Source organism: Hesperophylax consimilis, chromosome 30 (genome assembly GCF_061612785.1).
Source record: "Hesperophylax consimilis isolate HC1 chromosome 30, BYU_Hcon_1.0, whole genome shotgun sequence".
Lineage (NCBI taxonomy): Eukaryota > Metazoa > Arthropoda > Insecta > Trichoptera > Limnephilidae > Hesperophylax > Hesperophylax consimilis.
This window is the reverse complement of record NC_142865.1, coordinates 11,796,212-11,821,933: the sequence shown is the minus strand read 5'-3', so window position 1 is coordinate 11,821,933 and position 25,722 is coordinate 11,796,212. Positions and strand designations below refer to the sequence as shown.

The 25,722-nt window shown below is 35.2% G+C and overlaps 1 protein-coding gene across 1 annotated transcript in view; it reads right to left on the bottom strand.

The window, feature by feature from the left end:
* Positions 1 to 4,408: 4,408 nt before the first annotated feature.
* The window catches only part of fray (oxidative stress responsive kinase frayed), a 36,623-nt gene continuing 15,309 nt past the window's right edge, over positions 4,409 to 25,722 (bottom strand). The window contains exons 3-11 of the mRNA XM_089649633.1: positions 18,763 to 18,856; positions 17,604 to 17,748; positions 14,300 to 14,465; positions 13,052 to 13,199; positions 10,630 to 10,832; positions 8,978 to 9,163; positions 8,401 to 8,477; positions 7,690 to 7,882; positions 4,409 to 7,417 (exon numbers count right to left, since the gene is read on the bottom strand). Of these exons, the coding sequence (XP_089505759.1) occupies positions 7,340 to 7,417; positions 7,690 to 7,882; positions 8,401 to 8,477; positions 8,978 to 9,163; positions 10,630 to 10,832; positions 13,052 to 13,199; positions 14,300 to 14,465; positions 17,604 to 17,748; positions 18,763 to 18,856 (1,290 nt within the window). The 3' untranslated portion in view covers positions 4,409 to 7,339. The remainder of the gene's footprint in view (positions 7,418 to 7,689; positions 7,883 to 8,400; positions 8,478 to 8,977; positions 9,164 to 10,629; positions 10,833 to 13,051; positions 13,200 to 14,299; positions 14,466 to 17,603; positions 17,749 to 18,762; positions 18,857 to 25,722) is intronic.

Genomic DNA, 25,722 nt, shown 5'->3' with positions numbered 1-25,722 from the left:
TCCAAATTCAAGATGGCTGCCATAATTGCGCCTTTTGACTGTGGATTCGAAATCAGCACCCCCAAACCTATCTTGCCCCGATTTTGAAGCGAATAAATATAATTGTATAAACTCGTTCAGAAGAATATTTATTCACTGTACATGTGAAATAAGATAAAAACTTCTAAGGTAACGTTATGTTACACGATGGCAACACAAACGTATTTTTCTGCACGGTAAGGAAAGGGTTAAGGTGGTATTCATATAAAATAAAACGAAATATTTCATAAAAATATTGCCTCTATTGGAACAAAATAATATATTATAATATTCAATAGTTAACAATGTTCAAATTAAGTACAGTATTCATAGTAAACATGTTGAATTGACTCAAATCATCAGAACACAACAAAACTATAGAAATAATTAATTTTAAACATATTTTTTAATTTATTTAATACTCCTTCAAACCAGTGACAAAATTCATGTAAAAATATTACAAATTTTATGGTTGGGACTTTTTGCAGAAACGTAATGTACGGAAACAATCAATGTGCTTACGTCATTAACAATGGGCATTTAAGAACGATTGACGTTATTTCAATCGACTCATCAATAATTTTGCACCAGTTGCTTTGTGAACTTCAACGGAAACATGACCTCAAGTGTGCGAATATAGTGAAAATATTTGCTGTTTTCTTTCCGTAAATCTGGATAGTTGCGATATAATGCGATCATTATAAGTAAAACAAATCTCTTTCCGCGATGAAACATCAAAGGGCTAGATGGAGCAATTGAACGAACGATTGTCAGCGTAAACCATCAAACCGTGGCATCAATGGAGCTTGTCTAACGCTCAATAATAACATACATCATTCCCCTCGTCACTTCAATTGCCTCGTTAAACGATCAATTAGCAACTTTTCCATCAAATGGCCAATAAGCGCCATTTTGTTGTTTTTTTTTTAATTTGAAAGGCCCCGTTAAAATCCGTCTATAAGGTCTGTTGCAGCGTTTGAATAAATTGTTATCAACATCATTTTGTTGCTATGTTTGTCAGCTGATCTCAATTTGATAAAAAAAAACTGAAATAAATCGAAAATTTGCCATTTAACAGGGAATTTTAGAAATAAAAATAATTTTACAAGAATTTGGTCAATAGTCTGGAGGGCTTAATTGAATAAATGATTACATAATATATATTTTCAGTAATGAAAGTTGTATTAATTCAATTATGTAGTTGGTACGGCTGAACTCTTAAATTTAAATAATAATAAAATGTATAAATGAATAAATAATTCAATCCAGAATTATAATGTAGCAATTTAAATGATTCAATTCATTTTTTGATTACTTTTGGTCAGATTGAAGATTTTTTCAAAAAAATTCTAACATTGAGACATGCTAGCTTTACATTTCAAGACCACTAAAGTGGTATTTTCTTTCTCTTATTCATTATTCTCACTTTCACTTGCTTTTAACACAGAAGTAGTCCAGTAGTTTTAATTACAAAACAACTGGATTTTACAAAATATTGAACGCACACATATTTTACAATCTTACCAAAATCTTCTCTAAAAACTGTGCGCATTTTGATTTTATTCATAAATTATTTTGGATTGTGATACAGGCATATAGGCTCAAAGTGATATAGGCATCTAAGAGAAAATTGTTTAAACTTCTCATAATGGGTGATAGAATTTGTTTAAGCTTCTCACGATGGGTGATAGAATTTGTTTAAGCTTCTCATAATGGGTGATAGAATTTGTTTAAGCTTCTCATAACGGGTGATAGGATTTGTTTAAGCTTCTCAAAATGGGTGATAGAATTTTTTTAAGCTTCTCATAATGGGTGATAGAATTTGTTTTTATTACCATTCATTATGGTTGATAGAATTTGTTCAAGCTTCTCATCATGGGTGATAGAATTTGTTTAAACTTCTCATTGTGGATTAATTTAATGCTACTCACTATGAATGATAGAACTTGTTTAAACCATTCATTATGGTTGATAGAATTTGTTTAAGCTTCTCATAATTGGTGATAGAATTTGGTCAAGCTTCTCATAATGGGTGATAGAATTTGTTTAATCTTCTCATTGTGGATTAATTTAATGCTACTCATTATGAATGATAGAACTTGTTTAAACCATTCATTATGGTTGATAGAATTTGTTTAAGCTTCTCATAATGGGTGATAGAATTTGGTTAAGCTTCTCATCATGGATGAATTAATTTGTTTAAGCTTCTCCTATGGATGGTAGAATTTGTTTAAGCTTCTCGTTATGAATGATAGAATGTGTTTAAGCCTTTCACAATGGATGACAGACTTAGTTTAAACCCCCAATGATGTGAGATAAAGCTTGTTTAATCTTCTCATTATGAGTGATATAATTTAATTATTTTTCCCATTATGATTGATATAACTCGTTTAAGATTATCATAAAGAATGATGGATATTGTTTAAACCTTTTTAAGAAAGTGTTTTTTTAAATTTTCACTTTATGCATGATAGAATTTGTTTAAACTTCTCATTATGAATGATAGAATTTATTTAAATATCTCACAATGAGCAATATATACCTTTTTAGAAATTTCAAATATGATGAAGCACATTCACCAATAATTAACATTTCCTTTTTGTACCAATTTTTTAACATGTCAAAATTTGATAATCTAAATGAACTGCGGCTCACATTATTTACTGACTGGATTCAAATAGCCTGTATTGATTTGATCACGAAATGTTCCATCAAGATGAAACAAAATAGATAATAATATTAAAAAATGAAATCTCTCTTACAAGGGCATTAAAATATAAAAGCAACAGTGAATCTCATTTAACTTATTTAAAATACAAATCCAATATATTATCAGCCTTACTAATAAAAAAAAAAAACACTTCCCAATCGTTAAACGGTGTTTTAGTTATACATGAAATAAAGACTGAACAAGCTCAGTTTCAAATTATTACTAATAAAAACTGGCTGCGAAAGAGCTGGCAATGTCGCATTTTTATGGACTGATGCATGAGATTTATTTGAAATGTTTAAAATTTGGAAAATATTATTATAATTTTTATTGTATAAGAGATAAATAGTGACGTATTCATTTTCAAGGAAATTCCTTAAATAAAAGGAATGTGTTTTCAAAATTTTCTTTTTTTTACATTTTTAAAACGTTTGGAGTAAAAATATATGCATTTTTCTTTTTGTGTTTTAAATTAAAATATTCCAATTTATAAATATTAAAGTATGTTTCAAATACAAAAATCTAAAAGGTAATTGTATCTAGTTTCTAAAAAAGGTATTTGTTTTTACGACATCTTCAAAAAGAAGGAATATAAAGCATATTTAAAATATTCAGAAATTCAACGAGAAATTTCAACTTTATACAACAGATAAACAACCAACTTTTGGCTTTGAAAACAATGTACATATTTATCTATCCATTAACTAATTTATAACTGTTAAATGTCATTTTCTATTAGTTAGGTTTTCACATACACGGTTGTTCATCAATTGTATAAAATATTCACCACATCTATTAGTAAGGCTGTAAATGTTTAATAATTATATTTTCAATTCTATACTAACGTAGTCAACCTACACTATTCATAACCTCAAAATATAAGGCATTTTCTCAAAGCTTTTGCGCCCCAAAACGTGCTCATCCAATTTACCAAATTTCAGTCGAATCAAAAAAAAAATCATGAAAAATAATTTATGTATGTAATTTCAATAGATATTATTCTTAAAAGCATTCCATATTATACAAAACTAACTACATACATACAGGGTGATTTTTAATTCATGCAACCCGAAATATAAACGCTTCACCTTTTATCACCAAGCAACTATTCTAACAATTCCTAAAAACCTAGATAATTTTTTACGAAATTACAAATCTAAGATTTTTAATAAAATTTTGAAAATTCTTTTTCAATAAATTTCACATTTCATCAAAGTGAACTGTTCGGAAGAATTGAGGTTAAGTTTAATTATATTATACGCGGGTTGCATGAATCGTAAATGACAGTTTTAATATTAATTGCTTAAAACAAGGTAAATTGTATTATACCTTCGGTCTTATTTAAAACATGAATACAACGTATTATTAAACTGACAAACGAAAATTGTTTAAACTCTTTGTAAGTAAGAAAGGACTTGTTTAAACACTTACTTGACATACAGACTTATTTCAAAATGCATGTAAACAGTTAAAAATGAATTTATAAAACCAAGATGAATATTTAAACATCCATAATTATAAAATTTGTTTGCAGAATGTGTATTATATCAATTGAAATACAGCTTTGACAGACAAAAACATATATGTATGCTGTTTAAATGTTACTTTCAGATATGCATGACAGAAAAAACATGTATGAACATTTAAAGACATTTCCTTGATAGACAAAACATGTATTTATGATAGAAAGAACATGTTCACATGTTGACATGACATATTTTGTAACAGATAGAACAATTTAAGACATTTCTTTGAGAGACAAAACATGTTCACATGACATATTTTGTAACAGATAGAACAATTTAAGACATTTCTTTGAGAGACAAAACATGTTCACATGTTGACATGACATATTTCGTAACAGATAGAACAATTTAAGACATTTCTTTGAGAGACAAAACATATTACAGAACATAATAGAACAAGTTTAAACATTTCGTTGACAGATACAACATGTTTGCAAGACAGATAGAACATTTTTTTTGATATACGAAACATGTTTAAAATGCTTCTTTTGACAGACAAAACATGTATGTATGTTAGACAGATACATTTAAGACATTTGTGTACAACATATTTAAACATGTATGCATCATAGATATAACATTTCTTTGACAGACAAACATGTTATACATGCATTTATGACAAATGGGAATCATTAAAACGTATCATAAGACAGAACTCACCAGTGGAATAATTTATTATAGAACACAAAATTTCTGGGGGAACAAACTATCGCCCACAAAAAAAAACGTCTTAAGAATTACCGTATATACAAAGTCCCTACAAGGTTAGGCAGATAATATAGATACATAGCACTATAATTCAACTTTATTCTGGCATATAAAAGGAACATATCTAACAAATCAATTACAATATGACTTCAATAATATTTATAATATAGCTGTTTACAAAGAGACGGGAAGGGATGGATGTTTATAGAAACTTATTGTTCGTCTTATTCGCATTCATACACTTTCTAACGCTGATCGATTTGTTGAAATCATCGACATAAAAACACGACAGCAGTGTAACTGTTTACTTATCGCCAATATCATACAGATTACATCATTATTTATATGAATATTACACATTATTCCGCTGCCCCAGAGCCAGTAGGCTAAAACACCCCCCATTTTAACGATATTGCGAGGTGGAAGTAAGTGTAGAGATTCTGTTAGTTTATTGAAGTGGCTTTAGCTACATTAGGTAGCCTACTTCCTTCAGTTTCAAAACATTCCTCTTATAAGGGATATCATAGACCCACAAGCTCCGAATAGTTGAGACTTATCACATTGAAATATTTCATCTGTTTGAAACATCAAACTAACATCTACGCGTCCCCTTCTCCGTCTCATTCAATATACATTACTTGAAATACTTTACACGTATGGGATAGTAAAACATAATACATATTGTATGGATTTTTATTTCTTTTCGCTTTAAAGTACAATGCGGGATTTTAATTGCTAAAAAAAAACCTTCAAATAAAATATAATATATTATTGGTTATTAGAAAAAATATATATACACCATCTGACAATATATAAGTCGGAAAAACACTAAAAACTCTATTACCGCAACTTTAAACACAATCTTAATATGTATATAAATAAATACAGCTTGCGTATCTTTGTGCTTGCAAAACTCGAAAAGTATTCGACAAATATCGCTGAAATTTTTTATTTTTTTAAGTTTGTTCTTATTGGTGTCAGGAGTGTTTAGAGAGTGATTTTAATGCTAGAAGAAGTCGGGGATGCCTGAGGAATATTTAACGCAATATCTCTGCACCAGACTGAGATACGGAGTCGAATTAGAGTCGATGTAATGTAGTTATTTGACAGTAAAATTGTTGTATACAGTGGTGAATGGTGCAAGAAGTCGGAGACGCAAGAAAAAGACATTAGTAAAAGCGAAGCATTGAAGGGTCCACTAGTTTAACATAATAGTCTAAAGCCCAATTCAGGAAGGTCCTGAAAATAGCTCACTCGGGGAGATGGTAGGACTATTAACAAGACATTGTCACTCACACAAATACTTGACACATGCAGCTGCGAGTGCAAAGCAGATAATAGCTGGAAGAAATGTCAACAGGATGAAGAAACATCCATTCATCTTGTTGGGAAGGAGGCTCAAATACTTGTGGAGTTGAATACCATGTTATGGAACCAGGAGTCACAGACAAACGCCCAATGACAACCCTGCTGAACTTTTTTAAAGGGACTGACTGGGCTACTGTGAAGGGAATAAGCTAACATGTTAGCGCAATGGGCCTATGACCTGAGACTTCGGCGTACCTTCCGTTGAAACATCGGTAAAACAGACACAGCATTCTCGACAGTTTTCGATATGTTTAAAAGAGGCGGTGACGGAGTTTCCAGGTGTAAAACGCATACATTTCTAACACTTCACCAATTCAAAAGTCACACACAAGAAAATTGTAATAATATCTAATCAATTGGATATAAATGGTCGTTTACAATTATTATTATCGAAGGATCAAGCATTTATTTTAATATTAAAAATGTAGATGTTTTTTTTTTTTGGATTTACACTAATTTCATCAAGTGAGCTTTGGACATTTTGTTTTTAAAAGACAGTTTCATCTCGATGTACAAATAATATAATCTGATGCTATTAGAAGTGAAGTTTCACCAATTTTATTATAATAATCGTTGTTCATCAAACGGCGATAAAAGGCGAGTTTTCATCACTCATGTTGTAGTTGATGAAATTCTACTATCAAAACAAAACGATTTCACAATCAAATATGCGTGAACATCACAACAATCCTACCGTTGTACAAGCGATGAAATGATGCCATTTTTAAATATAATTTTAGCCAAAATACTACAGAATCTCACTGTTACGTTTACATCACTCCGTGGTTAGTCTCGATGAACTTCCAACAACAAAGGGACGATACCAGCATTCCGATGAAGTGAAATTACTACAACATATTATCTGATGACACATCATCCATGTTGATGTCTACTCTGAAGCGATGACGGCCGACCGTGAAGCTCGACAATGAAACCCCGTGCTTGATGATGGCGTGTAGGCATTATTGATAGTAATAATTATTCTTGTGAGCGATGAAATGCAGATCATTTAGATGTCGGCGATGGAAATCTGAGCAAAACCAATGAGAGTTTTATCATCGAGATTTTCACTTGAGGTCACAGAATCCTAAAAAAAAATAATAATTTTAAGGTAAATACGAAAGGTTATGAATCTTACCATAAAAACTGACATTTAGGATATTAAACGACAAATAAAAACACATTTAAAAGAGAAGATTCACAAAAATACCAAGAATTTTGAAAGACTGGCAATATGAGGAAGTTGGGAAGTGTTTTTTCATTGGTAAGGGTGTGTGTGTGCATCGTTCACATTCCTTCAGTAGATTTAGACCATTTATACAAAAGAGAGAGTTAGAGGAACAAGACGGATCAGCTCACCAGTCTGAAGGTGACCGAGGAGGGGTTGCCGCGCGAAGCATTGTCGATCAGGCGGCACATGTTCTGCGCGATGGCGGTCACGTCGCGCGAGTCTATCAGCCCCGCGCCCTGTAACTCGCCCGCGATTCCCATGGCAGAGTCCTTGCCGGGGCAGTACTCAAAGCGAATGTCGTCCAGCTCCAGGTGATCATTTCTGAAAAGAACCGGGACATTTCATGATTTATTTTTGGAGGCGGATGAAGGTAGGGACTGTACGAAGGGATTTATTAAGGAGGATATTGAAGAGGCCTGGATTATATGAAGGAGGAAAAGTAGATGGCGGTAGTTTGTTCCACATACGAGCTGACTTACCGGTGCACAGGAGATCAATGCTGCTAGCTCTTTTGAGCAGGCTCGATTTAAATACCGTAGAAATGACCAATCAAGTGTCTAGTCATCGGGAATAAAAGTATGGTTAAGCATGTAAATTAGTCCTGGCAACAATTTACAATTTTTTATGCAAGTGTTGGTAGTAAAGAATGATTGCATACAATAATTACTTATATTACAAATTGAAGCTGCAAGAATTGGACAAGAAATTAATTGGGTTTAAGTTAAGAAAAATTTTAATGATAATCAGAGTTTTTCGTTGGAAGCTTTACAACACGGGCCTGTTTAAGACTCATTCCTTTCCTCAAAAATTCTAGACACAGCGTTCCGAAGACGACATACCTGATTCTGAGGACCATGTTGATGGGTTCCAAGTCTTCACTATTGGCTGTGATGGATCTCTGATCATATTCCGTTTCCTGAAAACAAACACAATACATCAGATTAAAAAGAAGGAAAATTAACTGCATCTTAATCATCTGGATACCAGTAAACAATAATTAAACATTATTATTGTGTCTCTCTTCCCTTGTGGGGCCTTCGGGGAACCAAGGGGGATTGGAGAGGAGAGATGAGACCTGGGAACACACATTGTGGAACCAGAAGACATAGCCACATAAGAAGGATTCATACGTCTGTCAATCCTGGACACACCAACTCCCAGATCCCAGATACCTATCCACCCCTCATACCTTTATTCTTCCCAGAACCTCATCTCCTTCATTTTCTTAAAAGATCCTCCCTCCAACAGCTTCCACAAAGATGATAATGTAATAAAAAATTCCATGTCTCACGGTTGCTAAATTCTAAAGTGCTTTGTTTCCACCAAAAACAATCACTATGTATGTCCGTAAAAAAAACCCATCATGATGCCAAAACAGGATTCTTTGATTCCATCAAAAACAACAAAAATTTCTACCGTCTCGCTGTCGCTGGAGTCAGCCCTGTCAAGATGGTTCATGGGTCTCCTGTCGGGAGAAGTTTCGGCTCCGACGCCCGTGGAGCTGCTGTTGTCCTCTTCCGCATCCTCATCCTCGGACCAGAGCCACTCTCCGGAGACGGAGCGATGGAGTCGACCCGACGTACCAGCCTGGCGTTGGCTGGCCTGGAAATAAAGACAACACAGTTAGTTGACTGAGCATAGCGAATTTCCATTTTAACTCGTAAATTTGTTTTAAAAAAATCTGCTGCATCTACTTTATTATTCAAGCAAGCCTTACTTTGAATAGATGGCTAAAAGGCCTTACACACCTCCTTGCAATCTACCTGGTGATTTAGGGAGAGTGGTGGTTGGGGTAAAATTGGTGTCTTCTCTACACACCCACCCCTGCTGCAGTGTGAAACTTATCATCCAGCAAAGCGCTTGTTGATCGAGATGGCGTCAACACTTTCCAAACATCAGAAAATAGGAATGGCTCTGAAGCTTTCTTGCTTACAATTATGAGGATTGGTGCTATTGAATGAAATTTCTATAACAGTAGATATATTTGATTACTCTATAATATACCTATCTCCAAAATTAGAAGAATGTTAAAATTAATTAATAAAATTGTAGCACAATAATTTAAATAAAAAATTAACTAGAACGGGTTAATAGAAAAATACATCTAAGCAGAAGTATGCACAGGTCATGGGGACAGTTTTACAACTATTTTATGACATGCGTCAAAAGATAGTCGCTAAACTGTCTGTAAGTGGCTTTAAAAAATGTCAGTGGTCAACGGAGTGTTCAAAGGTCATGGGGAAACTGTCTGTAAGTGACGTTAAAAATGTCAATGTTCAACAAAGTGTACAAAGGTCATGGGAACAGCTTTACGACTATTTCATGACACACTTCAAAAGATAGTCGCTAAACTGTCTGCAAATGACGTTAAAAATGTTAATGGTCAATGAAGTATACAAAGGATATGGGGACAGCTTTATGATTATTTTGTGACATGCTTCAAAAGATAGTCGCTAAACTGTCTGTAAATGACGTTAAAAATGTCAATGTTCAACGAAGTGTACAAAGGTCATGGGAACAGCTTTACGACTATTTCGTGACACACTTCAAAAGGTAGTCGCTAAACTGTCTGCAAATGACGTTAAAAATGTTAATGGTCAATGAAGTATACAAAGGACATGGGGACAGCTTTATGACTATTTTGTGACATGCTTCAAAAGATAGTCGCTAAACTGTCTTTAAGTGACGTTAAAAATGTCGATGTTCAGCGAAGTGTACAAAGGTCATGGGAACAGCTTTACGACTATTTTGTGACGCACTTCAAAAGATAGTCGCCAAACTGTCTGTAAGTGACGTTAAAAATGTCAATGGTTAACGAAGGTCATGGGTTTAAGATAATCGCTAAACCGTCTGTAAGTGACTTATAAAATGTCAACGGTCAACGCAGCATAGTTAAACAGTTGACTAGAAAATTCTGATGGGCAGAAATTCTCACTTTCAGAGAATAAAACAGTGCAATGAGCTTACTCTAATAGGTTTGTTACAAAAGAGTTTCTTGTTTTACGGCAGTTCACTGCACAAACGCTCTTTAGAGAAAACCGCTACTGAACAATGGCAATACGCAATACCTTGTGTACCCTGGTTTCCATGGTGGGACCAGCAGCCAGCAGCGTCTGCGTCAGGTACTTGCGATCCTTGGCCTTCTTGAAGAAGGGATGCTTGAGAAGTTCTCCGGCAGTGGGCCTCTTGGTGGGATCCTTCTGCAGACACTGCCAGATCATCTTGCGGAAGGTCTTGCCGTAAGCGCGATACTGCTCCTTGTCCCCCGCACCTGGAGAACAATGACACAGTTTCATTAGATATTTTGCAAAGTATTTATTTCTCATAAGCGATCTGTCAATTTGCGAATTGCGCGGGAAATATTTTCACATTACATTCGATTCCAGATAAATATTCGATTCCGGTTCTGAGTTCTAGGTTCCGAGGAATCGGAATCCGAATACTCGCGTCGGTGCTTCCGGGAATCTCGTGTTTGGTCGCTGTTCCCGATCGACGCCGCGTGATTATTTCCAATTTCACTCATTTGCACAACAACACGATTAAACAATGATACAACACTAATAAACACAATAAAACTATGAGTCAATTTCTTAAAAACAGTAAATTCTGTGTTTATTCGTTAAGGGTTGGGAATAAACTAGGTATATATTTTTTTATTTAAAGTTCGAAAAAACAGCATCATATAAACAAAAACATCACCTGAAATGCGCGTCACTACAGTGTTAGCAGTAGAGAGAGAAAGTGTAGCAATTCAAGAACAAGGGCAAATATGGGGAATAAACACGCGCGAAACGTAAATGAAAAGGGCGAAAGAGCAAGCTCTCTCTCATAATGGATTCCAGGCATCGATAAGGAACACAAAATAAACACTCAGATTTTTTTATGTACATATTACAAATGTTTTTAAATATGCTTACTGATGGTTTTTATTGTGGAAACTGTAATTACCACTTTAAACAAAACTAAAAAAAACATTTAATTAGACAAACGTCTAATAAAAGTTACTGTCACTTCACTTTATTATTATTATTATTATGTAATGAGCAGGCAGCATTCTGCTGATATCTGATTTCACAACAAGTTTGACAGTAATTGAGTTGTTTTAAGTTTGAACTAAGTCCTTTCTTCTCTCCAAATGTGAATCCAATAGAGCTTTGAATTGATTTATATTTGTTGCATCAATGACATGTTGTGGGAGTTTGTTCCAAGCATCCACTACTCTATTTGAAAGGAAGTGTTTTCTAGGATTAGATGCAAAAGGCGTTTTGGTAATTTTTTTTGAGTGTCCACGGAGATTTATATTTTTATTAGTAGTGAAGATTTCTTGGATGCTAGGGCAACTGTAATGTCCAGATATAATTTTGAAAGTCTCGATCAAGTCACCCCTTTCTCTTCTTTCTTGTAAGGTTGGTAATTTTAGTTCCTTGAGTCTATCTTCGTATCGTAGATCTTTCAGAGCTCTTGGTATTTTTGTGAAACGTCTTTGTACTCTCTCTAACAGATTTATATCCTTTGCGAAGTAAGGACTCCATATTTGGAAAGCATATTCCAGGAGAGGTCGCACATATGTTTTATATATTTTTAACATCATGTCCGGTGTTAGGTCAAGGAAGGTTTTCCTGATTAGATATGTTAGTGAATTTGCTCTTTTCACAATTCCAGCGATGTGTGGTTCCCATTTCAAGTCCTGTGATATGGTAACTCCTAAATCTTGTTGTAATGTCACTGCTTTTAGAGGTGTTCCATTAAGTTTGTAGGCAAGTGTAGGGTTAGTTTTTCCAACATGTATGACAGTGCATTTTTCGACATTGAGTTTTAGAAGCCAAGCCATCACTTTTTTCGTTTTACATAAAAAATTTGCAAACCTCTAAAAATATTATTTTTCAAATGCTAAACGTTGTTGCAGGCAGCATTCTACTGATGTGCTCATATCTGATATCACAATAAGTTTAACAGTAATTGAGGTATTTTAAATTTTAACATAATGTTAATCCTTTCTTCTCTCCAAATAATAATCCAATAAAGCTTTAAATTAGTTTAGATTAGTAGCATTAGAGACATGTTGTGAAAGTTTGTTCCATGCTTCCACTACTGTATTTGCAAGGAAGTGTTTCCAAGGATTGGATACAAAAGGTATTTTGTTAATTTTTTGAGTGTCCACGGAGATTAAATTTTTTTTTGGTGAACACTTCTTGGATGCCAGGGCAACTATAAAGTCCAGATCAGGGCCGGTCCTGTGCAGGCGCATTCGGAGCAGTCCGCTGGCCAAGGCGCTGATAATAACCTAGTACCTAACACAGCGCCTTTGAGGTTTTAACTGGGCAGGAACCGTTTGGCACAGGTCCAAATAAAATTTTGAAAGTCTCAATCAAGGGCACCCCTATCATGTATTTTGTTGAGAGATTGAACTCTCGGTTCACCAGGGCTATTGGAGCGGGGGTCACAATCCTTGGCAATGAGGCGAGGAATCAAGAAGATGAAATAATTTACCAGTGTCCAGGTTGGGGGGGTCGTTCTGCAAGGTCAGCATCAGTATCTTCATGGGCGGGTACTTGTGGTATGGGGCGGTGCCGGTGGCCATCTCGATTGCAGTTATCCCAAAGGACCAGATGTCTGCCTTGAAGTCGTAGCCATGGTCCTGAAACAGACAAAATCAATCATAAATTGAGATCATCGTTAGTTTAACGGGTAGGACGCACAACAGCAGTCAGACTGGATGAGTTCGATACTCAGAACGGGTAGCTGACAAACTTTCCTTTTCTTTGTCTTCTTCCCTTGACGTATGTGGCTGTCTAGTACGTTCAAAACAATAAACTAACAATATTGGTAGGCTTAACTGACGACGATTTTATATCCACTACCCGCTTGTTGCATTTGAGCATTTTAGGCATGTAGAGCAAAGCCGATATTGATAGTAAAATAAATAAGAAATCGCCTTTCGATGGCAACGCTGGCGACATTGTCTATGGATCGACATTCCAAAACATCAAACGGCTAAGTGAAAATACAAATAAATTGACAATGTCGAATAACTCACTTTAATACACATTGCCAATACCCTGAGGTGATAACTCTCAAAAGCGGCGCTATAAAAATTGTCCAATATTTATTTATTATTATTTTATTTTATATACTTTTCACACTGAAATGGGATTAATTGGTCAATGAGGTAGCCGTAACTCGTGTATTCTGAACAATTTTCTGAATTCCGTCTCTCCAAGCTCCAACAAATTCAATTGATTGTCTTTCAATCTACGAGTTTTGTTTGTCTGCCTCTGTTCATTAATAAGCCAGTAATTTTGCATAACAAATGATATTATTAAAATAGTTGCGCATATTAACAGTTAACCAAAGATCAAGACAGCCAAGACTGCGCATTTAATTTGGCGGGGTTTTATCTACCGACTGTAGGAATCATTTACCTACTGTGCTCACACATACCACCTAATAACCATAGACGAAGGATTTAGTCACAGAGTTTTATTGATTGACCGTGCTGAATACCCTGGGTCGGGGGCTCATCGCTTCGACAAGCTTCTTCGACGGTCTCCATTCATAGCAGGCCCAGCCTCTGAGTTGCTTTCGCCAGCATTACCTGTGGCAGCCAACTGAACTTATTCCTTCTGGACATGCTGCCATGCGGAAGTCAATCTTCTGGCATTCTGATTACTAAACCATCTGCAGATGCTGAGCACATATCGGATCTCTCTCCGCCGTGACAGTTAGTCAGTGACATACCTGCTCCATGACCTCGGGGGCCATCCAGCAGGGGGTGCCCACGAAGGTGTGGCGCACCTTCTGGCGCGACATGTCCTGCCCGGTGGAGAGCCAGGCCGACACGCCAAAGTCAGCTATTTGCACGGCGCCGTCCTCGCCCAGGAGGATGTTGCCCGCTTTTATGTCTCTGGAAAGAAAAATAAATACTTTATTATGAAAATTATTTTAGCATTGTCTCTTTTTTCTTTGCCTCATTGTCGAGGATCGTGACTCCCTCTCCAATAACCCTGAAGAACCATATTCCTTCACTCCTCGCGGTCCTGCGCCAAATGTAGAGTCAAGGACACCTGTGTTACTTGATAACTCCAACACATCGGTGATCCTTCTCTGCTTCTCCTGTCAAACATTTTGCCAGTAATCATGAGTAATCTCCAGGTTTGAGCAATCTGCCCTCTAAGCAGACATGTTTATATCTTCCGCACAAAACTCAAAGAAAGGAACGAGTCACCAGATTTATGTTTGGCGCAAGTACACACAAAATAACCGATATTATTTATGATAGGGTCTCAGGGTTTGCATCATTTGTGATGTATTTTGAACAAACACTTTACACCTTGTTTGAAGGTCTTCATGTTATTTTGTTGTGTTTAAACAGATGAACCATCTCTTTTTACTGTGACTGTTTCATTGTTTTCTGAAAAACAATCCTTCCGAGGCCATACATAATTTCAAGAAAAATTCATTAATCTTTAGTTTGTTAGCCTTATCCTGCTTCCTTATAGGCCGGCAAGGAATCGACATAAACCGGAATAAATAAACTATACAACATAACAGTAGTTACACGAAATAATCATAGTTAACTATTGCAATGTATATATGAATGAACATTATCGGGTAAGAAAATAGTTATCTTTTATGGCCTACATATTTCATCCAGCACAAAACACGTTCACAAAATCAAATACACTTATCGTCATCTACTTACACAACTAAATTTGGAATTAACTCCTTACAATACATTGCACATAAGCGATATAACGCATTACCTAGTAATCTAAAACTTCTGGCAAACGAACAAAAAAACATTGGCAAAAGCTCTTAAAAGCCATTTCCTCAGCAGTTTTATTAATGACTGACACATTCTTTCTTTGGAACTCCAAAATTACTTCTGCGTTTATTTATTTTAATGTATCTATTGTAACGTTAAAGAATTGTGCAAGTTTGGATTGCCAGGGTAGTGCCCGATTATTGTTTTGTTGAGAGTTTTTCGGGTGGCTGCCCTGCGATCGGTTGGACGAGCGGGCTAAATAATGCGGGTAGGAAGATCGGGGTGACAATACGGGAGAGGACGATTCCGCGGTGTGCGTTGCGTTTTGCGAGACAAAATTAAGATTGAAAATGAGCACGCGGATACCATGAACCGATCCTTCCGTTTAAACTAACCAAACATAAAAGAGATGTTTTTGACTCCTGCGCGAGATCAGCCGGTTCTTTGTTCGAGTTTTGTGGTTCGGTGAGATTGAAGAGATTAAAATATACAATCAGTTACATATTTGGATAAACAAATGGTTTTATTTGTGAGTGTTTTTGAAGTGTAATTCCTTGGAGACTACAGTGGATTGCCCAGCATGCTGTCGGGGTGACACAGAGATGACTCATCATTGTCCCCGCGTAGCCTGCCAAACGTTCAATGGATATGCTGGTAAATTGAAAATGGCCTCGCGCACTCCTTCCCACGAATCTCTACCCGGCGCAAACTGATACGGATTTTGCGGGGACCTGTCGTCCTGCTCACCGCTGGCGGACTCTCCAAACACCTTCAAACATGATCAAGGTTCTTCAATGTTTTTACACATTCTGCCTCTTTGCCTTAGCCCCATCATAGCCCTGGTGATTGAAAAGGGTCCATGCTCTTCAGACGTGACACTATGTTGTCTTGTCTTTAATGTAATGTTGTCTTTCCCGAAATGAGTTTTGTAAACTCACTGGGAATAATGCATTATAACTTATTATTTTGTAATAAATAAATATTTCAAAATGTTCGCAATTAATATTTTACAGTCCACTCTTGATCACACAAGATTTCACTGAAATAAAAATAATTTTCACAGCAGGCGACACACATCAGATGGTAAAAAGGTGTTTTAATGTTTCTTTTATTCAATTTATGTAATTATGAGTGACATTTAGCGATAAAAAGAAATATTGAAATCAACACGGTATGTCGACTCTTTGGAACAACAATGTCCCATCTAGCAAAACAATGCTAGGTGATTGAGAGCTCTAAGGTAACTTTCTTCAAGGCCTAATATCGCGTAACATTGCTGTATCATGTACTCGAAAGGATTCGGCTACCACACAACGTTAAACCGAAACTCGTTGCGGAAACGAGCGATTTATTATAAAAATACTTTCAGGTGGAAAGTATGTAATACCATCTCTAGTTTTTAATTTTCTTTCTGTATGGTTTTGACAAAATTTCACACTACATTTCATAGTATACACGTAGCAAACGCACTTTATAGTTCATGAAGGAACAGTCTGCTCTCGAGAAGCAATGAAATCATACTGGCCTAGTAATCCACACCCATTTGACCGCAGTTGAGTTTATTTGACATGTTGTGTCCGGTTGTCCTAGTGCCATCTCCTCTCCGTTCTTTCCTCCATGTTGTGATATCTTTAGATAATAGTTAGCTTTGTGAAACACAGAGGGCATTAGCATCATATTTGTAAAACTACTGATATAGTAGGAATCTACAATATCAAGATGACACTGCTATTCAATGTCAAGTCTTAGAAATATTCCTATCGCCTTTCAATAAGGACATTGCCCTACCGGCCGTCCACTAGCTCAAATTATGACACGTCAATAAAAAGTCTGCAGTTTATCTCGGAGTTTCATTTGGAGGAGTCGTCAGATTCCAGGAGTTACAACGGAGTTGCGAAACTGTTGCGAATGCCTGGCTCTTCCAGAATGGATAGATTTGAATTAAAAATATATTTAAACTGACTAGCTGTAACTCCGCCACGCATTGCTGTCTGTCTGTCTGTGCAAATAGAGAAACAATAGCGCTTTTACTTTTACGTCCAACAGATGGAGCTGTTTTTCAAAAAAAGCATGTTTTTACCTGTCACAGGTGACATCTATATAATATAGATATATAAAAACACACGCATTTTCGAATGCAACGTTGTGTCAAAATTTCAAAGCAATCTGTGAAGAACATTCGGAGATTTAAGACTTTGAAAAAACGAACATTTATTTATATAGATAGATGTTTAAGCTCAAGAACGAAACATGTAGCAACGAAGAAAAATCACCCACCTATGGATCTGACCGTTCATGTGGAAATACTCAAGCCCCTTGAGGACTTCTTTAAGCACGGTGGCGATGGTAGCCTCGTCGAACACTCCGTGCTTGCAATTCGCCACCCGCATCTTGTGCTTGATGACGTCCAGCAGACTGCCACCTGGTGACAGAAATACAACAATAATTCCACAAGCTTGTTTCACATTTTTGTTTTGTAGAGAAAAAACATTGCCATCATTGGTTTGTAGAAAACCCAATTTGCTTTTTTGTCAAATTTCTAAATCAAGGTCATTAAAATTATCATCCATTCGTTAAAAACACAATTTAAAAAAATAATTTTGCAAGCCAAGTGTCTACATCAAAAATGCACAATTTCATTGTATTTTATGCTTCAAAAATTTAGTATTGCAAGGCTTAGTAGACAAACTCATTCTTGTTTTGTTGAACTAATAATTCACATCATATTGTGTATTCTTGGAAAATTCTTAGCATCAACCGGTACAACGTGGCCTTCTTGACGCAATGTATACAATCACGTGTCATGTGGCATGTTTCGATATATGTAGTGTGTGCATCTTAGTGACACTTCTGAGAATCACATATAATATATCATATATATTCAATTCAATTTGTTTATTCGTTTAAAAACATCACAAAATTACATTTTAATTAGTTTTTAAGTACATTTGTAAAATGGTATTGCAAAGCTGTGCATTTCAAGTATACCAGAATCAATAGAGCTTGCCTTTTAAAGGCAGCTTCACCTTCAGCTAAATATGTCGATATCCGAATTGATTCTGTTCAACAGCAAGACTGCTCTCCTCACCTGCATGATGGCAAGTTAGTCTGCAGGCCGGGAGATAAACCAGTCTATGCTGTCGGTGACGGAGATAACCATCAGGAACATAGAGACTAATACTCTCCATGATAGTCGGATTTTCAAACCATCCACGAATCAGTTTGAAGAAGTGTGATACAATATGCACATCTCTTCTGACCCGTAGATGGTTCATACCGAGCATGCCCAAGAGAAAGTCAGTAGGATAGAGCCAAGGGTAGTAGCCATACTCCCTCAGGTAGAGGAATCATAGATCACGTGTGCGGGGATAGCTGCCAACGAATCGCATAAGCGACAGCCACATTGGATCAGATTAAGAAATGCACAATAACTCACCTTCTAATAACCGTAGAATCAGCCATAATTCTTCCTTGACGACGAAGCTTGTGTAATATGTCACCACGTTCTCGTGGTTGCAGCTTGACATGGCCTGGGGAAAACCAAAAAACACTTATTATTGACTTAACCCTTTAAAGCATTTCATTCCAAATTTGGGACACAAGACAGGTACATGTACTGTCGCCCCGGGAACCATTTATCGGATAACCGGATAATCACCTCTAATGGTTCGGTACGTTTGGTGACTTAGCAGGGGTTCCCGTTTCATGGAGTAAGGTTGTTCTAGGCCAGAGGTTCCCAAAGTGGTCTATATAGACCCCTAGGGGTCGATATCGGCTTGCTGGGGGTCTATGTCAGCGAAGAAAGAAATTTGGGGGTCCACGAGATTCAAATGGGGGTACATACGAGCACACCCCCATTTACCTTAAGTCAACATTTAGGAGTTCCGTAGATGACACAATAGACCTAACACAAATATAATAGACTGAGAAATTTCTTATTTGATATTTGTATTTTTATATTTCGTAGAGTTGTTAATTGAGGTATATAAATAGAGTCTACGTTCCTTTTCTCGTTAGAATTAATATATTGAACCAAAACATTGCACATTGGAAGCCGCTAATTTTCCTAGTTCCCCAACTTGTTTTTGAAAAACGTCCAGGGTAATAATGACGTTCAACAGCACTTCACACACTTCACTTCAAAACTAAGTTTGAGGACATTTTGACTGTGGAAATGGAATGTTGAAGAATCGGATATCATATGACAAGAACTGATCGGAATAAGCGCTAACAAAGAAATTAAGGGGCAGTTCTGTAAGGCCAGCTACAGAAAAAAATTCCCGTTGCTTATCCTGCTCCATTTTCATTTGGTGTAATACCTCACAAGGGCGCCCCTGTCTGCACAATGTAAAGACAGAGGAACTATACCGCCACCCGGTTGTTGGACAGGCAAGGGAAGGGAATCTTCTTACGAAAAAGAGAAATGATTATTCACATGTGACGTTAATAGTTTTAGGAAAATTCAATATTCGGCAGGCAGGGGGTCTACGGAAAAAAATATATTTGGCAAGTGGTCTACGGGGCATACAAGTTTGGGAACCTCTGGTCTAGGCATTGGCGGCTGATGCGTCTGCCCACTTTCTGCGTGGCGGGCCAGATCAGGTTGAGGGTCGCACTGACCTCCAGATTCCTACCCACCCCTCATAATCTTTTCCTTCCCAGAACCTCCTCTCCTTCCTTTCCTTAAAAAGACCCTCAACACAGCATCCCCTAAAATGACATGCCCATCAGAGGCCTGAGCTAATGTACATACATATTTTTTACTTTCTCACTGCAATGTACTTACTACAGCACACAATACATGTACCTATCATATTATTAATTACTTATAAATCTTTGATGGGCGGACATAACAGTATAACTGCATTTTTGACCATTTAACGATTTATATGAGAAAATGTGTCTTGTGTATGCCGGCATCAATGGTATTAACAGTATAGTTACACCAGTACTCAAAACATAATATGTTTTGAGTACTGGTATAACTATACTGTTAATACCATTGATGCCGGCATACACAAGACACATTTTCTCATATAAATCGTTAAATGGTCAAAAATGCAGTTATACTGTTATGTCCGCCCATCAAAGAAATAACTACAATAATGTTCTGTATATGTGAAAACGGTAAAAAATGCAAGCGTTTTCCACTGTTGAATTTGGTATTCACCTGTGTTCTAACCTAACCTAATCATCACACAACATCGCTGTAAGGAAGGCAGAGAGGATGGAACGCTGCAACTCTGTCATGGCACTACTTGCTTTAATCACATTCATACAAAAATTTTTTTTTTAAGATTTATTAATTTCAGAATGGGTATTACAAGGTAATGCGTCAACTATGATTATCTACTATGTCAACTCAATTTATTAAAATGATCTGAACGTAGAATAGTTAATGACCTAAAATGTTTATATAAAATCATAAATTCAATAATTGACAGCCCTGAACTATTATACTTGATTTCTTTACATATACCTCGCAAACCAACATCGAGGAATTATCTACCGTTCTATTGTGATAACTCCAACACAGAATCTCAATTCTATACCCTCGTTCGCTGTATACAAAATTAGGGTAATGACCAGAGATGTGCTTTATTTCAAATAAATCCATTTCAAATGGAAATGCAAAATGGGTATTTTCCATTTTGCATTTTAAATGCTTTTCTAAAAACCATTTTGCATTTTAAATGCTTTTCTCAATGCATTTTCCATTTTAAATGCTTTTTTGCAACATTCTTCGTACTATCTCCACTCATCTTTTTTTCATAAGCCCCAAATATCAGTCAGTCCTCAACCTCGCTATGAGAGATAATTTACATTTGTCAAGTTGCTCCCTGGTAGGAGCCCTGGCAATTGAGTGATACCAATAATATGTTGTGTACAAACATAGAAAGCAAGACCGATATTAAGTACCTAGGCATAACAATAGACCAGCATTTTAAATGGTCCCAACATATAAATATTCTGAACGACAGAATAAGGAAACTAACATATATATTTAGATGTTTAAGAGATATTTTAAACGAAAAATTACTTCGCTACATACTTCGCTTTCTGTCAATCAATTATACAATACGGCATTATAGGCTGGGGCGGTACATATAAAAATCAAACACAAACAATTTACATATCACAAAAACTAATAATAAAACCCTATTTATATTCGTCCAAACTTTTATTCAAACAATTTAAGGTCAGAAAATTAAGTGCACTATATTTCTACCATGCAACATTACAAATTTATAAAAACTATATTCAAAATAAAATTGCACCCTTTAAAAATAACAGAAATCTTAGACAAACGTCAATACTTCCTACTCCTAAATGTAAAAAGACAATAGGACAGTTCAACCATGAATATCTCGGAGTTAAATTTTTAACTCATTACCAGAAAAAATTAGAAACATGAATGCAAATATAAACGAATTCAAAAGCCACCTTAAAAAGTATTCCGAACAGTTGAACTAAATCCTATCAAATATAAACCAATATAACAACACCCCCCATACACACAAGCCCTGCTTATTTATGGGGGTACATCAAATACTTATATTATATTATATTATGTAATTAATAACTGTACTATATTGTGTAAATTCGTGTATCTTTTTTTACTAATAAAAAACCATTACAAAAAATACTGATTCAAATACTGAACATGGCCATGACGCTGTAATATTAACTACTAAGTTTCTATGTTTTTACGTTGGCATCATTAGTCCCGCGCAAATTTTTTGTTGTCTCATAATCTGTAGTCGTGGTGTTTTTGGATTTACCATCATGTAATATGTTTGTTCTACATTGATATCCATTATTAAATGACAAAATTGTTTAAAAATTCTATAATTATTTTAATTGTTTGACCTCAGAAACCATTTTGCATTTTCAATGCATTTTGAAAATAGGTATTTTGCATTTTGCATTTGAAATGCTTTTCTAAAAACCATTTTGCATTTTGCATTTTCAAATGGAAAAGTTTTGACCCATTTCCATTTTGCATTTCAAATGGTTTTGGGTACCCATTTTGCACATCTCTGGTAACGACTATAAAGTTGTTGTTGATATATACAACACATCGATATATATACAAGCGCACTTGTAGTGAAACAACACAAAACTGCGCTATATAAATGTTATGTTATTATTATTATTATTATTATCATTAAACAAATATAAACAAGTCATTACCCAATTTGTTTCAGAAAGAAGAATATCAAATATAATATAATTTAACTATAGAAACTACGCAGCTCTGTTTATCTTAACAAAGTTTTGTAATTTTCCTAGTATTATATTTTTCCATCTTGCATGGTGGAGTGTCTAGTTTCCACTTTATTTCGTTTTGACATTGTTTTTGTTTAAGAGGTTGTGTTTTATTATGTCTTTTGTTTTTTTATTTTACTTTGATTTTGTTTTATTTTTGATTTTCTTGTGTTCTTTGCAAAAAAATAAGAAAATAACATGTAAAGGCCCAGCCGTGCGTGAATTTATAAATAAATAAATAAATACATCTCAGAAGGATTTACACGATTGACAGTTATTTGGACAGTGAATAATTGGCCAATTTCGTAATGCAGTGCTTGTGGTTAAGTAAATTGAGTTAATCAATTAGATCGATCAAGTAAATATTGTCAACATCAGGTAATCACTAAAAGTGGTCAAAAATGATCCTATCTTGAATAACCTCGACAAATTATTTTAAAAATAACAAATAATAAGTAAATATTGAAAAAGGAGACATACATAGTGCTAATACACAAAACAACGATCATGTCATTTATTTGCAAAGATAGGCAGAGAGGATTGAATTGGCATTAAGTCAATCCACATAATTTCCACTGTCTTCATTATTACGACTCTTCAGTGAATGGTAGAAACTGTCAGTATTGCCCTGGTGAAAGACCACTAGTCAGAATCGAAACTCTCACTTTCTTTAGCCTTGTCAATTCAATCACTTTATTCATTTTAACCATTCCGAACATTAGAACGTCAAAAGACGTAAATATGATAATAGCGGTCAAGACATTAGAATGTCTTTTCACGTAAACGCGCGAGATTTTACAAAAATCGATTTATTTCCATCACTAGTATACGGATTGCCATGATTTAAAAAACAGAGTATCGATAATGAATAACGCTACGCGTCTGTATTCAAGAATATCTATGGAATGTAGAGGTGCATTATCTAAGTCGATTGGATCTGTCATTTTGTTCGTTCATAATTTATTGCGTTTTTAAATAATTTATTAAAAATATTTTAGTTTGGACGGTTAATATTTTGAGGTGACTAATAGTTTTTAATTATATTTTTTCAATATATAAAGTGTTATTTCTTTATGATACTCAGAAAAAAGTACATTTTTCACAGCTTTGAAATAATGGTCAGCGATTTTTACATATTTTTGACGTTTTCAGAAAATGTATATTTAGAAACGCAAATATTTACGTATAACAATACAATACGATAGTGAATTTCATAATCTTTCCAAAACATCTTTTAGAATGAGGCTACGTTTCCCAAAACCAAAACAAAAAATTTTCACGTTTTGACAGATCGCAAAGGAACACAAAGTAAATAATAGTCTTTGTCCGAGAGGTTAAGAACATTACAAAATTAAAATTAACAGTTTTTAATAAGTGCCCCAATGATAAACGCGCGCTTAACCCTACAACTGACAAACAACCATTAATAATAATAATATTTGGATGATTTGTATACAGTGCTGTTTTTGTGCAAAATCACCTCAACAAATATGTAATACATTTCTACAATGATCTGTGTTATTACTAACTATATATGGAGATAATATACAGTACAATACTTATCTGGTAGGTCACTTGAGATTAACAGTTAACTAACATTAACTAATTGTTTATTAACGAAATTTAGATACAGAATTTAGGACATAATTGGAAAATTGGATATAATTGGACTTTCTCTCAGGAATGGTATATTTAAATATTTTTGTCACAAGAAAAGTGACAGTACTTTTAGAATTACAATGTGTTTATTCAATTTTATTCTAAATTCTACTCTCTTGCGAATGCAAGTGTTATTGTGCTGATTGCCGTCCGCGGCCGAATTTGGAGATTAAGGAATCGCTGCCAATCTCAATGAGAGTGATATATTCGGTGAGTCCTCTGTTTTTTTTGTATTTGGTGGCTGGATGATAATTTGTTACGTTTCCTGCAGAGTGAATTTTGTAATCAACCCATTTTTTCATAGGGAATTAATTATTCCCTGATGGTCTGTGTGGCTTACAAGGCAGATCATCACCAGGTATGACAGCTTAATGCAAATGGCTGTTTATCAGCCGTGCAAAATCCAAAACACGCCCAACAGTAGTAAGTAGTAAGAGAGTAAATAAATAAAAGAAGATATTATACTAGCAGCAACAAAGTTTGCCGTCTTAATTCTGCTTCATTGATGTTAAATGTATCAAGATACAAAGTGATTCTATTTAAAAACGGGATAGCACTCCCCACCGGCATGACCTGCAGGCAAGTTAGTCCTGCAGACCGGGAGATAAACCAGTCTATGCTGTCGGTGACGGAGATAACCATCGGGAACATAGAGACTAATACTCTCCATGATAGACAAGTTTTCACTGTGATGTATGGTAATAAGTTGGGTATTCTAGCGATAGATGGCACTAGTCATAAAACTTACTCCAGAGTCCGACAGATGTCGCTAGTGTGTAGCAATTGCCTGTGGGGTATCCTTGTCAGAATTCAAGCTTGCAGAAACAGAGAATTGCCAACCCTCGGGTAGTGAACAGTATAGCTAAATCCAGACTTATTGTAACGTAAATACACAAAATAATTGTAAAAAACCTTTTACTTAATCAGGAGTTCCCAACACAGAAATCTGCTAGTAAGCAGAGATATAACACAAACCATACACAAATCAGTCTGAAGAAATGCGATACAAATGCACATCTCGTCTGACTGGTAGATGGTTCATTCCGAGTATACCAAGAGAAAGTCAGTAGGATAGAGCCACGGGTAGAGTCACAGAAAAATAGAAAAGTCATAGAGAAATTGAGGTCATTTCGAGTAACATTTTAATAGGGTATTTTCAATGCTTTTTTTTTGTAAAAAAAAAAGGTAAAGTTTTACCTACAACTACGGTTTTTAATATGCATTTAAAAAAAACTAACATTTGATTCAACTTAATGACAATAAGCAACAACTTTTTGCAATTACGATTTTGAAAAATATTGATATTTAATATTATTTACGTAAATAATAATTTACGCGAAAATTTGCCAAACGATGCACCATTTTGACAGAACACCGACATGAAGTTTGCGCATAATTCGCTACGTCGCTACAAACAAACGCAGATTATGCGCAAACTTTATATTGGTGTTCTGTCAAAATGGTGGGT